The 13,592-nt window shown below is 38.2% G+C and overlaps 1 protein-coding gene across 14 annotated transcripts in view; it reads left to right on the top strand.

Annotated features, from left to right (window-relative positions):
• Positions 1-13,276, top strand: part of PHF21B (PHD finger protein 21B) — a 205,982-nt gene extending 192,706 nt beyond the window's left edge. For 12 of the 14 annotated variants that reach the window (XM_077825637.1, XM_077825607.1, XM_077825598.1 and 9 more), the window contains 7 exons: positions 1,438-1,492; positions 4,353-4,375; positions 5,780-5,938; positions 7,643-7,718; positions 8,748-8,851; positions 11,044-11,257; positions 13,081-13,276. In XM_077825637.1, the coding sequence (XP_077681763.1) occupies positions 1,438-1,492; positions 4,353-4,375; positions 5,780-5,938; positions 7,643-7,718; positions 8,748-8,851; positions 11,044-11,257; positions 13,081-13,121 (672 nt within the window). In that variant the 3' untranslated portion in view covers positions 13,122-13,276. The other 2 variants (XM_077825699.1, XM_077825708.1) reach the window with 2 other exon arrangements.
• The last annotated feature ends 316 nt before the right edge of the window (positions 13,277-13,592 follow it).

A 13,592-nucleotide genomic window follows, 5' to 3' on the forward strand; every position in this document is an offset into this window, starting at 1 on the left:
GAGAGTCATGTGGCTGACCAGTTCTGTCCTCATTAAGAGCTGTCATTAAGGACTGACCATAGGGAATGTCATTCAAATAAAATGGAAGCAGATGGTATTCCTCCAATCAATTAGCTTCTCAGATTGATTTACTAATCAGTGAGCTGAGGTATTTTGTGGCATTTTTCAGACATTTTGGCGCAGTTTAATTTACAACTGATCTAGTGGATGATCTTTAATTCATGATTGTTTAAATTGAAATTGCATATAAATTACACTTCTTACTTGCCCCCTCCTCCAAACTGCCGGAGCCAAGAAAATGTGCTTCATTGTGCTGTTAACTGCCTTGATTGTGAATATGAAGTTGCTGTTTCAAATTGGACTTCTGTTTCTGCAGCTAAATCTCTGCCCAAAAGCATGTTTGGGGGTTTTATGCTGTGAAGAAATTATTCCATTCTTCCACCCTGGGTAGTATATTTTTTAAAACAGAAGGAAGGCTATGTTTCAGGCTGAATGTTTTCTGAAGGAACAGATGTCAACTGAAAATTCATTAGCCATCCAGTCATTCATGTATTCTGAAGAGCATGACACTAGAAAGCAGTTTACTAACCACTGAATAAATCATTTGTTAGAAAGAAAACTCTGATTTTCCTGAAAGTAGGTTCAACAACATATATTGGAGGAGCACAGCACTCTTTGTAAGGTCACGGCACAGGAACTGGATGGCTCAGGAAAGCAATTACCGTGGATGGAGACCTTTATTCTCTAGACTGCAAACCCAAGTTTCTAGTGACCAATAGCTGTTACCATCTGGTAACTGGTTGGAATGTTATTTGGTTGTCTCAATTAAGTACCTAGAGAACAGGTTTCCATAGGTTTGAAATTCTTTCAGACTGAGATGACCTCTGACACCTAAAGGTAGCGCACATTAATGTTTGGGGGGAAATATTTTCCCAAGGCCTTTGTGTACAGCTTGCAATCAAAATTTACGTGTATCAAATGCAGATAATTGTCACACAAAGTGGTGACTTCTTTCCCCCTCCTGTAGAAAGTTCATCACCAATTCTATCGACACTAATAAAAGTGTTGTCTCACAGCAACAATTTAGTATGTATTTGTTTATGATAAATGTTCTTTGGGTGTCAGGTTTTTTAGTACTGTTTACAGACCCCAGGAACCACTCCTGAAGCCCAATCAATAATGTTGGTAATTTGCATTTACCACTTGTTAATAAAATCTAATAAAGTGGTCTGTAGAAACCTTGCTAGAAGATGAATAATGCAGCTGTATATGGTTTAGTTGACCATCTGAGAAGCAGAGTATATTCTGAGTCACAGAATTAGCTTTTTGAGTACTGATTATGCATGAAGGAAATTCCTTCGAGACTGATGGTAGAAAAGTATAAGAGAGCCAGAGCTCTTGAGATAACAGTATGGTTTCTTTTCTCTCCCTTTGCAGCGGAAACGCCTTGCATCAAATTATTTGAATAACCCCTTGTTCCTTTCAGCAAGAGGTAAGTATTTTTTAAATGAATACATTGCTATTATGATGTGGTATTAAATATTTATTAGTTGTATTTGTTATTAATTACTTCTAGAGTACCATAGTGTGCATAGCTATACAAGACCCCTGCCCCTTGGACTGTGCAATGAAAATAGATGGTTACACTGCAAAACAAAAGATAAAGTTATGGAGTCATAAGGATATATAGCATGATCCCCAAAGCCCTGGGAAATCAGTGGAAAGATCAGGTTTCTAGTGTTGTAGGGAAAAAGTAGATGTTAAGGAAGCAGTATTGCAATTCCAAATGTTCAAAAACCAAGGGATTAGACTAAAAAAATACATTAGGGGGTCTTTTCATTTATCTTCTGGTTTTCAGCTTTTAGGGTTCACATTTTCCAACTGTACTCTGTAACTATGAGAGTAGAAACTTAGTTTTCAAAGGAAACAGTGAAATTCTCATGTACTCAGTGACTCCAGGAGCTGAGCCTTTAAGGAAAACACCAAATATTTGTAAGATTTCACAATAAAAACAAATTGGCAACACTGAACTAAATTTGGAGAAGAAAAGTAATGGCTCATGGGAAGAAGGAATAAGTGGCAGGCATAAGGGGCAGCATGCGAAAAGGCACAGAACCAAGAGTGGAAAAAAGGGAAGAAAGAGGGAAAGTTGAGGAGAGAGGATTAAACAGAACATAAAAGGAAATAAAAATTGCATTGTAGGGGGGACAGTGCTGTGTAGAACTGAGGATGAGGGGCTTGAATACATTGCAGAACAGGAGAGGAAGACTGTAAAGAGATGTGAATATTTCTTTCCTCTGATGCAGCTGCTACAACTTAGATTCTACTGTTTATCCACGATAGTACTTTAGAGGTAGGAAAGGACAGGGACCTTTATCCTTTTTCTACAATAAAAAAGATATTTTTAAGTATTAAGGTGCAATTAAAAGTGCCATTTTAATACAGATGCAAAGTTGTGACCTGCTTTGGTCTTTTCTTCCTATGTTGCTGATATCCCATTTTTCTTACTCTTCTTATACAACTTAATACTGATGCCTGTGTTTCCCTGTAAACACATGCCTAGAGAGAACGACATTAGCTAGGTTACTCTCAGACCCTCAGTAAATCTCCTTGTTTCCTCTGTGTGTGCATGTTTTTAGACAGGTGACAAAGCTTCAGTGGCATGACTGTCACAAAGCTGCTTGGGATATGACACTGTTTTACCTTAATTGTTAGTTATTTTAGTAAGCACTATAACTATTCTTCCTAATATCTAAAATCCCTGTTGCTGTGCTGAACAATTGCTCCATTGTCTGTCTTAATTACATAGCTCACAGCTTTAGTTATTATATATTTGTATTGTGGTATCACCTAGGAGCCCCAGTGATGGACCCCATTGTGCTAGGTATTGTACAAACACAGAAAAGCAAGACAGTCCCTGTCCCAGAGAATTTACACTCTAATGTAATTGTCTCCATTGCATAGCTCACCAACTTGCTTATTATACCAACCTCCCTTTAAAAATAATTTTCAGTTTAGATCGTTCCAGCAGGTAGAAGAGGAAAAAGTGGACACTTAGAGTAGGTCAACTTTATTGACAAATGTGAACCAAAAAGGATTTATTTATTTTTGAAAAGCATTGTATATTTGTTAAAGAAAACACAGTGTGCAGGAAACAGCTCTTCCTTTACAAAAAGCGTAGGAGAGAATGGTGCTTGTGATATTCTCGGTGAAATGTCAATTACTCAGATTTTGTTTGTTGGGAAAAATCTCTTAGCTGAAATGAGGTCATGTCCCTGACATGCATCGCCTATATCAAAAACTCTCCAATTATCCACCCCTCTGTTTATCTGAATAGCTTTCATGTGCCCCGTTCATCTGAATAATCATAGTTTCACTGTGCTCAGTGTGTGTGAGCATGAATACAAGTGGTGCTTTGGACATGTGGATCAAATTCTGTCTGCCATACGTATGTAGACACACACCAGATAATGTGTGATCAGAAAAGGAGCACAAGAAAGAAGTTTCCACATCACTTCCATCTCCTAACCCAAAGAAAGACTACTCCATCAGCTGACTTACAGGAGCGCAGGAGAGAGATTCTAGGACTTTTCAGTGAGACATTGTGCCCAAGTGTTTTGTGACTCAGCAATGGAAATTACAGACTTGCTGTTGTGAAAAAAAAACATTAAAGAATTAATTTTTCCAAACAGTTTCTTGAAAAATTCAGTGTATTTTTCAACCACCTCTAACTACTCTTTCCATCAGGCTTGGGCTACAACCATTAAAGAGTCATCTAAGCGATAGCCCAAAACATGACACACTTTTTTGACATGAGCGATTCTGATGTAGAAGGGTTGATGATAATATAATGCCCGATGCTGCAAGGTGTTGAGCACTCTAGCCATGAGTCAGAAAAGCATTTAAACACATGCTTAACTGTAAGTCAATGGGACTACACCTGTACTGAAAAGGTAAGCACCTGCTTAAGTGCTCTGCTGGTTGGGGGCCAGAGTGTTCCGCTTTGGAAGAGTCAAACCTTTAGAGAAAAATTTTTCCTATCTAGTTAAGCATGGACAGTTCCTATCGATCGGAAGTTTAGGACAGACCTCAACCTTTTGGTACTATGTAATTTTTTAACATCTTCAGCATTTAGAGTTTCAGATGCCCAAATCCTGAAACCTAAATAACATACAGCTCTGAATACTAAAACGTTCACTGGTGTTATTTCAAGTGTCACTCTCTCATGTCCACGTTAAAATAACTGGCTGTAACCCCCCCTTCTTTCATCATTTGTGTCATGGCTTGACTAAAATTCATTGCACTGATGTGTTGTCCACTAACTTGTTCTCTGCCCTTCTTTCATGTGCTAGCAAATGAGGATCCATGTTGGAAGGTATGTTTAGCAAGTTTTGTATATTACCACTGTCTGTCTCATCATCATGTAATACAGTGCTTGCTGTTAATTAGTGTAGTCTCTGCCAGGGTACAAAATTGCAATGTTTCCTTTCCCTTTTTTTTTCTACCATTTCTGGAGTCTCTCCAGTTTACCTAAATCTTTGAGCCATTAAAGCAGAATTTCAGAACAAGCTGAACTTGTGTGCTTTTGTGTTCACAGGTTTTAATTTAATACTCTGTAGAATCCATTGATTGAGAAAATGCTGGTTTAGCTTTGTGGTATTAATAAACAGCTAAGAAAAATATTTACTGTTCTACTTGAGTAGATCTCTCTCTGTTAAGGTTACAATCTAGACATTTTTAATAGTGCTTTCTAATATTGACATTTTTGGAGAGACCTTTTGGACAAGAGTAATTTTGAGTTTAGGATCTGATGCTGGATAAAGCTGACATGAAACTTTGTAAAAATGATATTCTGAAAGATGAAAACATGATTATAGAATAAACTTATTTCAATAAATCACTTTTTTTCCCCTGGAAAACTAGTAGGAAAATTGAGTTTTTTATGTAATGATTCACAAACCATGAGAGTTCCAAAATCAGTCTCTCTTTTATTAAAATGTAATTAATTATATGAAGAGTAATTAACAGTGCCACCAGATTAGCATAACAATTTACTACATGACATTGTAACTTTGTTAATGAGATTTAGCAATATATAAAATGAACTACAGATAAAGTACTAATCAGTCTTGTTTGAGAAAGGTTTTTATAGTGGATCTGTCTGGTTTAAATCAGAAAACAATAATTAACGAAATAGAGAAGAGAGGAATGGGGGCCATCTATAGGAAATTTGTGAGGGGGCATGTGGGAGAAAGTTGTATTCATGCTTGTTTCCCTAGCTGCTCTTCAAGGCAGTGTGCATAAGACTTGGAACTGTGCTTTTTTTTCCCCAGAAACTTGTGCTTGCTTGCTTTTACTGTGGACTTGAAGGACAAGTGAGCCACATATTGACATTGGCCCACTCATCAAAATAGAACTGCACCTGGTGATATATGTGTGTTGGAAGTGACAGTGACACACTCCCAGAAACAGAGAGGAATAATTTATAACATTACAGGCTGGAAACATTAGTTGATTCATATCTGTGTTTGATTGCTGTCTGTGTGATTGTTTGATTATTTCACATTTTTTCTATTTGTTGCAACTCATTGGATTTTGTTTGTTTGTTGCTGATGAGTACAAAATTGTTTGTCTTCCTTCTACAGCAGCGAGGAAGCTTTTGAAAATGAGATATTGTGTTTGAATGGTCTGTCTGGTGAAGTAGTGACTCCAAGTGCTGCTCATGGAAAGTTATGTTAAGAGTTGACTTGACCCAACCTACCCTTTTCTTATCTTTCAGAATGAAATCCACCACGATGAACACTGTACAGCATGTAAGCGTGGCATTAACTTGCAACCATGTGGCACATGTCCAAGAGCATATCATCTCAGTTGCTTGGACCCTCCTCTTAAAACTGTCCCCAAAGGGGTTTGGGCCTGCCCAAAGTGCCAACAAAAGGTAAGTGAGTTGAGGCATGTGTATTGCAGTCTTTCCAAAAAAAGAAAAAAGGAGAGAGTGAGTTTGTACATCATAATTCTAGAGGCTGTTTCAGCCTACCATACTAGCTAAGGAGACAAGATTATCAAAAGTAATACAGTAGAACCTCAAAGATACAAACACCAGAGTAAAGGACTGACCAGTCAACCAGGCACCATGTGAAACCGGAAGTAACCAATCAGGCAGCAGCAGAGACTAAAAAAAAAAAGTCAAATAATCTACTGTGTCTGTTTTGCATCTTAAAAGTAGGCTGGCTGGGCTGCCTGTTCCCACCTCACCCCCACATGCTGGGCAGCCACTTACAGCTAGGAGGTGAAGAAGCTGGGGCTGTCAACCTAAGGCAGCCAGAGCCAACAGAGCAGGAACAGTGCTGGGGTCTGTGCCACTTTCACCCCTTCCTCCTCTACCGCCCACCGGGAGGGGGACATGCTGTTTTTACCCACCCCCATTCCTCAGCTGGGAGGGGGACACGTTTTCTCTCTCTCTCTCTCTTCCGGGAGGGGGGACAAGCTTGCAAACGCAGTCCAACCCAGAAAGGAAGCTGCCAGAGCTTTGTGGCCTGAAGTGTCAGCTACTGGATCTGGAGCCTGAACTGTGCTTTGTTCAGAGTTACAAACATTTCAGAGTTACAGACACAACCTCCATTCCTGAGGTGTCCATAACACTGAAATTCTGCTGCATTGAAGTTTCTTCGGTAATTTGCTGCTTTTGTTGCTTGGTAGTTTCACAGTACTGGTCTCATACCTTACCTTACATTTTTCCCCTCCTGATTTCATGGTATTGCATCCCTCAAGATTTACACTGAAAGATTAAAAATGGCTGTTCATTTCCTTTACGTTTTTCTTCTCTACAATAAAAACCACCTGTACGTACAATTGCAAAGCAAGTAATGTAGTTCTTGCAGACGGAGGAGACAGTGTCATGCACAAACAATGCACCAGAGGATCTGAAGGTTGTAAGGAGAGTACGCCATCTTCTTTATAAGATTTATCATATGCAGCTATTGATAATCATTTTATAAATGCAATTCTAACAGTGTTCACACAAGCCAAATGATTAGCACCAGGTTTGTAAGAACTGTAAAACAATGTTGCTGAATTTCAGAATGAGCGGACTTAATTTTTGTTCCTTAGAATTCTTTGCTCTAGCCCCTAGGAAAAATTACTATTTAGTTTCTTTGGAAATGTCAAAGAGAATTGCTGGTCTATATTTACATTCAGTGGAACCAGCCTATCTTCTCTTTCTCATACCGAATGCAATTGGTCATCTTAGATCAGAATGATGATACAATAAGTCCAGTATTCTATCTCCAGTATTCTATCTAATAGGTAGGCAAAATACCTCTAACTGTCCTGGAAATTGTGTAAGCCTGTATGAAGGGGGCTGGAGAATAATTCCTTTTGGTCCTCTGTGGTGATGATCCAGTGTGAGATTTGAAAACCCCATCCTAGCAATTATGTAGTGACACTGTTTATAGTGAAGTAAAATAAAAGTTACAGAATTTTTCCACTGCATTTCAGTTTACAACTTATAATTCCAATTATACCATTTTTTGTAATAGTAAAGTTCTTTTTGTGGGGTGAGTGGGAAGACGTTAAGAGTGTGTGTGTGTGTCTCTCTCTCTCTTTGTGGATTACTAATTTTTGTTGCTCCCTGGATTTATAGGTATTAAAGAAAGATGAAAATGTGCCATGGACTGGAACTCTGGCTATTGTTCATTCCTATGTTACTCATAAAACAGGTACAGAATGGCATGATTCCTGATAAGAAGCTCTCTAGTCCCCAGTTTCACCTTTAAAATGAGAAAAAGAAAAGTGCCTGCCAGTATTACTAAATGCTTTTCATCCCAGCCCCCTGTTCTCACACACATAATTTTCTGTAACATTCACCTTTCAGCTGAAGTTTTCGATGTTCAGTCATGGTTTAAAGATTAATTTGTTCTTTTAAAAAGTTTGAAAGAAAAGAAAAATAGCAGAAAAATTCTAAAGTTGAATGAACAATTAATAATAAAACCTTTTTAATGTCTATTCAAAAACATCAAATTTTTTGATTTGACATTTCATTTAGAAACTGGTCATTTCCATTCAGTACTTTGTCTTGAAACAGTTTTGATTTTTTTCAAAACAACCTTTTAGCCATTTTCTTTTTTCGGCCAAAACTGTTCACTAAATTTGACCCTAATTCACAAGTAGTTTTGGTGCCCCCCAAAATGCACTTTTTGGCAAATTTACTGCTTGCAAACATTTTAAGACAAGCTCTAATTCTAATTACACTTTAAAGTACAAGGCCAGTGTAAAAATTTCTTATGACTGAAAACATGAAACTCGATGTGAACATAGTCTTTGATAAGAACTAGTGCCTTTGCTTTAACAAGTATTGGTTTTGATTTAATAAAGACATGACTGTCTGAAATTTTGTACCTAGCATTTGTGAGAAGAAATATCCTTAAATGAATTTGTGTAGCCCTGAGCAGGTAGTTTAATCTCTTTGCCTTAGTTTCCCTGTCTATAAAATAGGGATTCTATATCCACCTCAAAGGTGTGTTGTGGAATAATGTCTGTCCTCTGCTTGAACCATTTCAAAAGTGATAGAGAGTTGTCTTATGTGCAACTGGAAACTCAGTTTCTCTGGCTATGCATTTTGAGATGGGACGGGGTAGACCTACGCAGTGCTCCATCTAGAACACTTAATCCTATTCTCATGAGTCAGTGCACACCATTTCTTCAGTCTGTATCTTAACATTTACATTCTAAACCTTATTGTTCTACAGTCAAAGAAGAAGAGAAGAGAAAATTATTAAAGAAAGGCAGCGAGCTGAAGAGCGAACATAGACAGTTGGAAGAGAAAGAGAGACTTCTCAACAATGCAGTTAAAGTAAGACTCCAGACTGTGGGGCATACTGTCTCCTGCAGAATTGGTTATAAAGCACTTATGCTTGAAAAACTGAGATTTGATGGCTGGGAAATGAGTTATGCTCACAAACTATGCATGTTCAAGTTTCTTTACAAAGAAACATATATGGGGTCTCTTTGTGGGGGTGTGCAGGTGAGCAAGATACACTGGCAGGTTGAGGAGCAGAAGGAGGCAGTGGCAGATCTGTTATTGGAGCGCTTCTCCACTCAAATCAGAATACAAAATTAAACATATCCTTTGTCCCATTCTGTACACAAGTCAGAGCTGTATAACTACAGTATAGCACTTCCCATCTTTCACAAGAAAGATCTGTGCATGACCAGCTGCTTCAGTGCTAAGAGCCCGCATATCTGTCCAAAAGAAAGAGGTAAGGCAGATATGACCATCGTCACCACTCTCAGAAGGTCTAGTATCACAGCAGTATTCTCGGCATCTCCTACAGGAACTAGAACCAAGTGTTGCTAGAGGGGGTCACCCAAGCATACCCTGATTCCAGGTATGCGTATACACCACTTCTACCAGTCCCTGCCACTCTAGAGAGTGTTAGCTTGAATTCAGAACCCAAATTCCTAGCTGCTGTGGACATCAGGACCTACTTGAGGCATGGCTATCTGACCACAACCCCGCCCCCAAACTATAGCACTACTAATAATAAGAATCTGCTTGTTTGTTTGTAATATGGTGTAAATACATATTTTAATCTTCTCTATCTCGAAAAATTAAAGTGGCAGTTGCAACAGGAACTGGTCAGTACTTGTTCTACCATTGCAGTTATCCAGGAGAGGCAGGTTAAATATTTTATCACGTTTAAAACAGAGTGGAAGGAAAAGTAATAACTTATTAAAAGACATCACAATGGGAAGTACTCCCTTTAACTGTGCATAACCACCATCAGCACTAATGGAAACTAACACATGCACGGAGAGAGGAATGTTCTCTAGTGGTTAGAACAATGGAGTGGATTAGAGATTTCAGAATGAAAGAGAGTTGAAGCTAGCCCAAACTATCGTGTGTGTGTGTGTGTGTACACGTATGCATTAAAATAACTGCTATTGAAGTCAATGGGAGTGGTGCAGAAGCAGAATTAGGCCCTTTGAGTGGGAAGCAGTCTCTCTTAAATGGCAATTTTGGCCAGTGATAATATTTATCCAATCAAAGATGCTTGGTTCCTGAGATTTAGATTAACTAAAAAAGTAAATTACCAATTGAATTAAGTGGAAAACCCCATACACACCACATGTGACAGTGATATTGTTATAAATTGCAGACCTATGCATTTATTATTCACCTTGGACTACTTCACATCCCTCTAATCCATCTCCCCCAGGGCTTATTCCAAAATCCCAAACCTCAAGTGTTTCCTGCTTCCCAAGAATGTTCTCCCCTAAAACTATTCTGGACCAAGGTCCATAAGAGACAATATGCAGACCTGGACCAGTAACTGGTTTGGGTCTCATGACCTATTGGAGAGAGAAACAGGAGCTCTCGTCCATTAAAAGCCAGAAATACCCTTCCCAGTAGGATAAGACTTCTGTTTCTAGCCATGGTAGAACATTAAATAGTGGCCCTTAAACTAACATTTTTATACCTGAAAAATATTTGAGGTTGTCTTTAGAAGTTGTTACTGGCATCCTTGTTACTAAATTGCCTGGATTTAGGTAAATGGATTTAAAACAAACACCACTTTATTTAATCTCCCTAAAATGGACTGTGAAATATGTGCCACATACATCAGAGTGTAGTTTGATCTGAAGGTTTTACTGAAGTCATTTGGGAAGACTTACAGTGTTATTGGTGGCTTTGCCACTTTCGAGTAATGTGGCCATTGTAAATCCATGCTAACAAAATCTGTAGACCGTCATTACACGATCATGTATTCTTCCTGTCTTTCAACAGGATATGGTCAAAAGCGCCCTCAGTATATACTTGATCTTAGATGAATATTGTTGCTAAGATCATTGGTGCATATAATGCATCACTTACCGTTACTTCATTAGTTATACTTGTGTTTCTGCTATCTGCAAAGGAGAACATAATTTGTTTGAGATGGACATGTTCTCCAGACATGGAAAGCATTTTTGGGGAGATGTTTGATGCCAATTTGAATGTATTCTCAGTCTCTCCTTTCCTCTCCCCATCTCTCTCTCCAACAGAAATGCTTAGAGCTAAAAAACAGCCTGTTGGCCCAGCAGAAAGGGACTCAGTCATCGCTGGAACGTCTCAAAACTCTCATTAGACTGATACAAAATGAGCAGATGATTCAGGTTACCATGACAACAACCACCACCTCCTCCCTGCTAACTGTCCCCTGGATCAAACCCTCATCGGCCTCTGCTGCCAAGCACAAAGCCTTGCAGCAATCACAGGGTAACAACTGACAGAGCTGTCTGGGGAAAATGGAAAAAAAAAAACTTTATACACGCGCAAAGGAGAGATTAAACTGAAACAACGGGAAATGAAGGAAACAAAAAACAATCTCATTTTTTACACATGTAGAACTTAAGCCAATCAGTCCAGTTTGTAGGTCACTCTGGCAGCAACTTCCCACAGAGCAGATTTTGCTGCAGTTTTGTATTTGCCAAGACCTTCAGTGCTTATGAGATTTGTTTTGTTATGTTGGCCTTAATGTATTTATGAATAAGAAGGAAAAGAAATAGTATGGCTGATAGAAAGTGAAGTATCCTTTTTGGAGGGCAGACAATTTTACAAGTTTGCTTTAAAGGGAAAAATTTTAAATACAAAGAGTTAGTAAACTAGTAGGGAGGTAGCTGGTCTTAAAGCTGTTTGAGGGAGGAAACTGGTAATATAAAAAGAGCCGGAACTACTTAGGACTTGACATGGATTCTTAGCAAAGTGAACAAGGTCTGCCTCACTGATTCAGGTGAACTGAAGATGGGCCGTTTGACAAGAATGACGTCATGGGACGCTCACAGAGCCTTTAAAACAAAAAGATCATTTTTTTCAGTATTATAGCTGAATTGCAGATATTTAAATTAAAAACCTGTATGAAGTTAGCGTTTCTAGTAAAATATTGAAGTATTTTCATGCTGATGCTTCTGTATATGCGTTCTGAAGTATTTAAAGAGGTATGACTGTAAAATTCCTTACTTTTTTGCAGGTCCTTTTTACTTATTTTGCTATTGATGTATTTTTCTCATGGAGTTTTTGTGCAAGATTTAGCATAAACCATATAGTGGATAGCTTTGGCAGGTTGGGTTCAGTTTGGTTTTATTTTTTTTGGTTATGTTTTGAACCTTTTTTTTTTAAAATAAAAGCAAATAAAGATTGATTTTCTTTTATTGCCAGTACAGATAATATGCCAAAAAATAATTTTACATTTTTGTACTGCGTTTTTATTGTAAAAATAGGTAACATGGAAAAAAGCTGGTGGGGTGTGTGTTTGTTTGTTTGCAGGAATATCTGCAAAAATGGTACAGGAAAAAAAACTGCCTCAAGGGGTTGTTTGTCATATTGGATAACAGCAAGAATTTTGGGGGAAGGGTGGACTGTGGAAGATTAAGGGTTTGCTGGGGTTTTGCAAACTTAATTCCTTTTTAAATTTTGTTGATTTGTAACACATTTGAAAATGTTTAGTATTAGTCTGAGAAAATCTTAGAGCTCCTGCTTGTTTCACTAGTGAGTCTTCCTGATACTACAAGGGTCAGTCTGGCGCCTTCGTAGGCCACAGGCCTATCCTGTAATCCTGAGGCCTACCTTGGTAGTTAGTGATGGGCAACCCCTTTTCCTCTAACAATGCAGAGTTTCACACAACCACTGATTCCATTCTCCGATCCTTTAGTTACTTAGCACAACAGGTATGAAACAAAACAAAAGCAAGGAACCACTAGAGCATGACACACAGCTAGTCTCTCACATCAGCATATGACATGGTGCCGAATGTCATTTTTTTTTAAATGAGGGACTGGCCTTTTCAGTTGCCCATCACTAGGCAGCACATGGTCCCCTTCAACCATTTTCACAACTCCGGGAGAAACTGTGCAGTACTATACAAATCTATTTTAATACACTTAACACTCAGTTGAACAAGATTTTTATATTCTTTTATTGATGAACAAAGTGAACTAAGTAAAACACAATTGTTATACATTGATTATTGTATGCCAATTATGCATTCTAATGTGGCTTGCAATGTAAGTGTTTTCAGGTTTAATGTTTTTTTTTCTTCTCAGACAAATTTAAAAAAGGAAAATATGGAAGGTTGAACATGTGAAGAATTTCTGAAGACGTGTCTTGGACTGTTAAAAGTAGTTATTTTGAAAAGGGGACTGTCCAGTGGATAGTGTGCATAGAAAAAAAGTGTTTGTCTTAAATATGCCAATGTAGTTTTACTTCTTTATGATGCATTAAACTTGACTGACAATTTAATAGTGGTGTGGATGGTGTGATATTCATTCTTTCAGAAATACAACCTGCCTCAATCCTTCAGTCCCTTCTCAGACCAAACACCCCCAGAGATCAAGGGAAACTTTAATGTAATCTCCTCCATCCCTTTATGAATTATATGTATTGCAGTAATGAACAGATACCCCACTTACAGATTAGGACCCCATTCTGCTAGGTATAGTGCCTAATAAAAACAGACAGTCCCACTCCCTGCAGAGAGTTTATAATCTATGTAATCATTTTTCCCTTCCACTACCTACACTCTTGTTTCTGCTTTTCTTCACCATCCTTTGTGGTA

The sequence above is a fragment of the Eretmochelys imbricata genome, chromosome 1 (genome assembly GCF_965152235.1).
Source record: "Eretmochelys imbricata isolate rEreImb1 chromosome 1, rEreImb1.hap1, whole genome shotgun sequence".
Taxonomy (NCBI): Eukaryota; Metazoa; Chordata; order Testudines; family Cheloniidae; genus Eretmochelys; species Eretmochelys imbricata.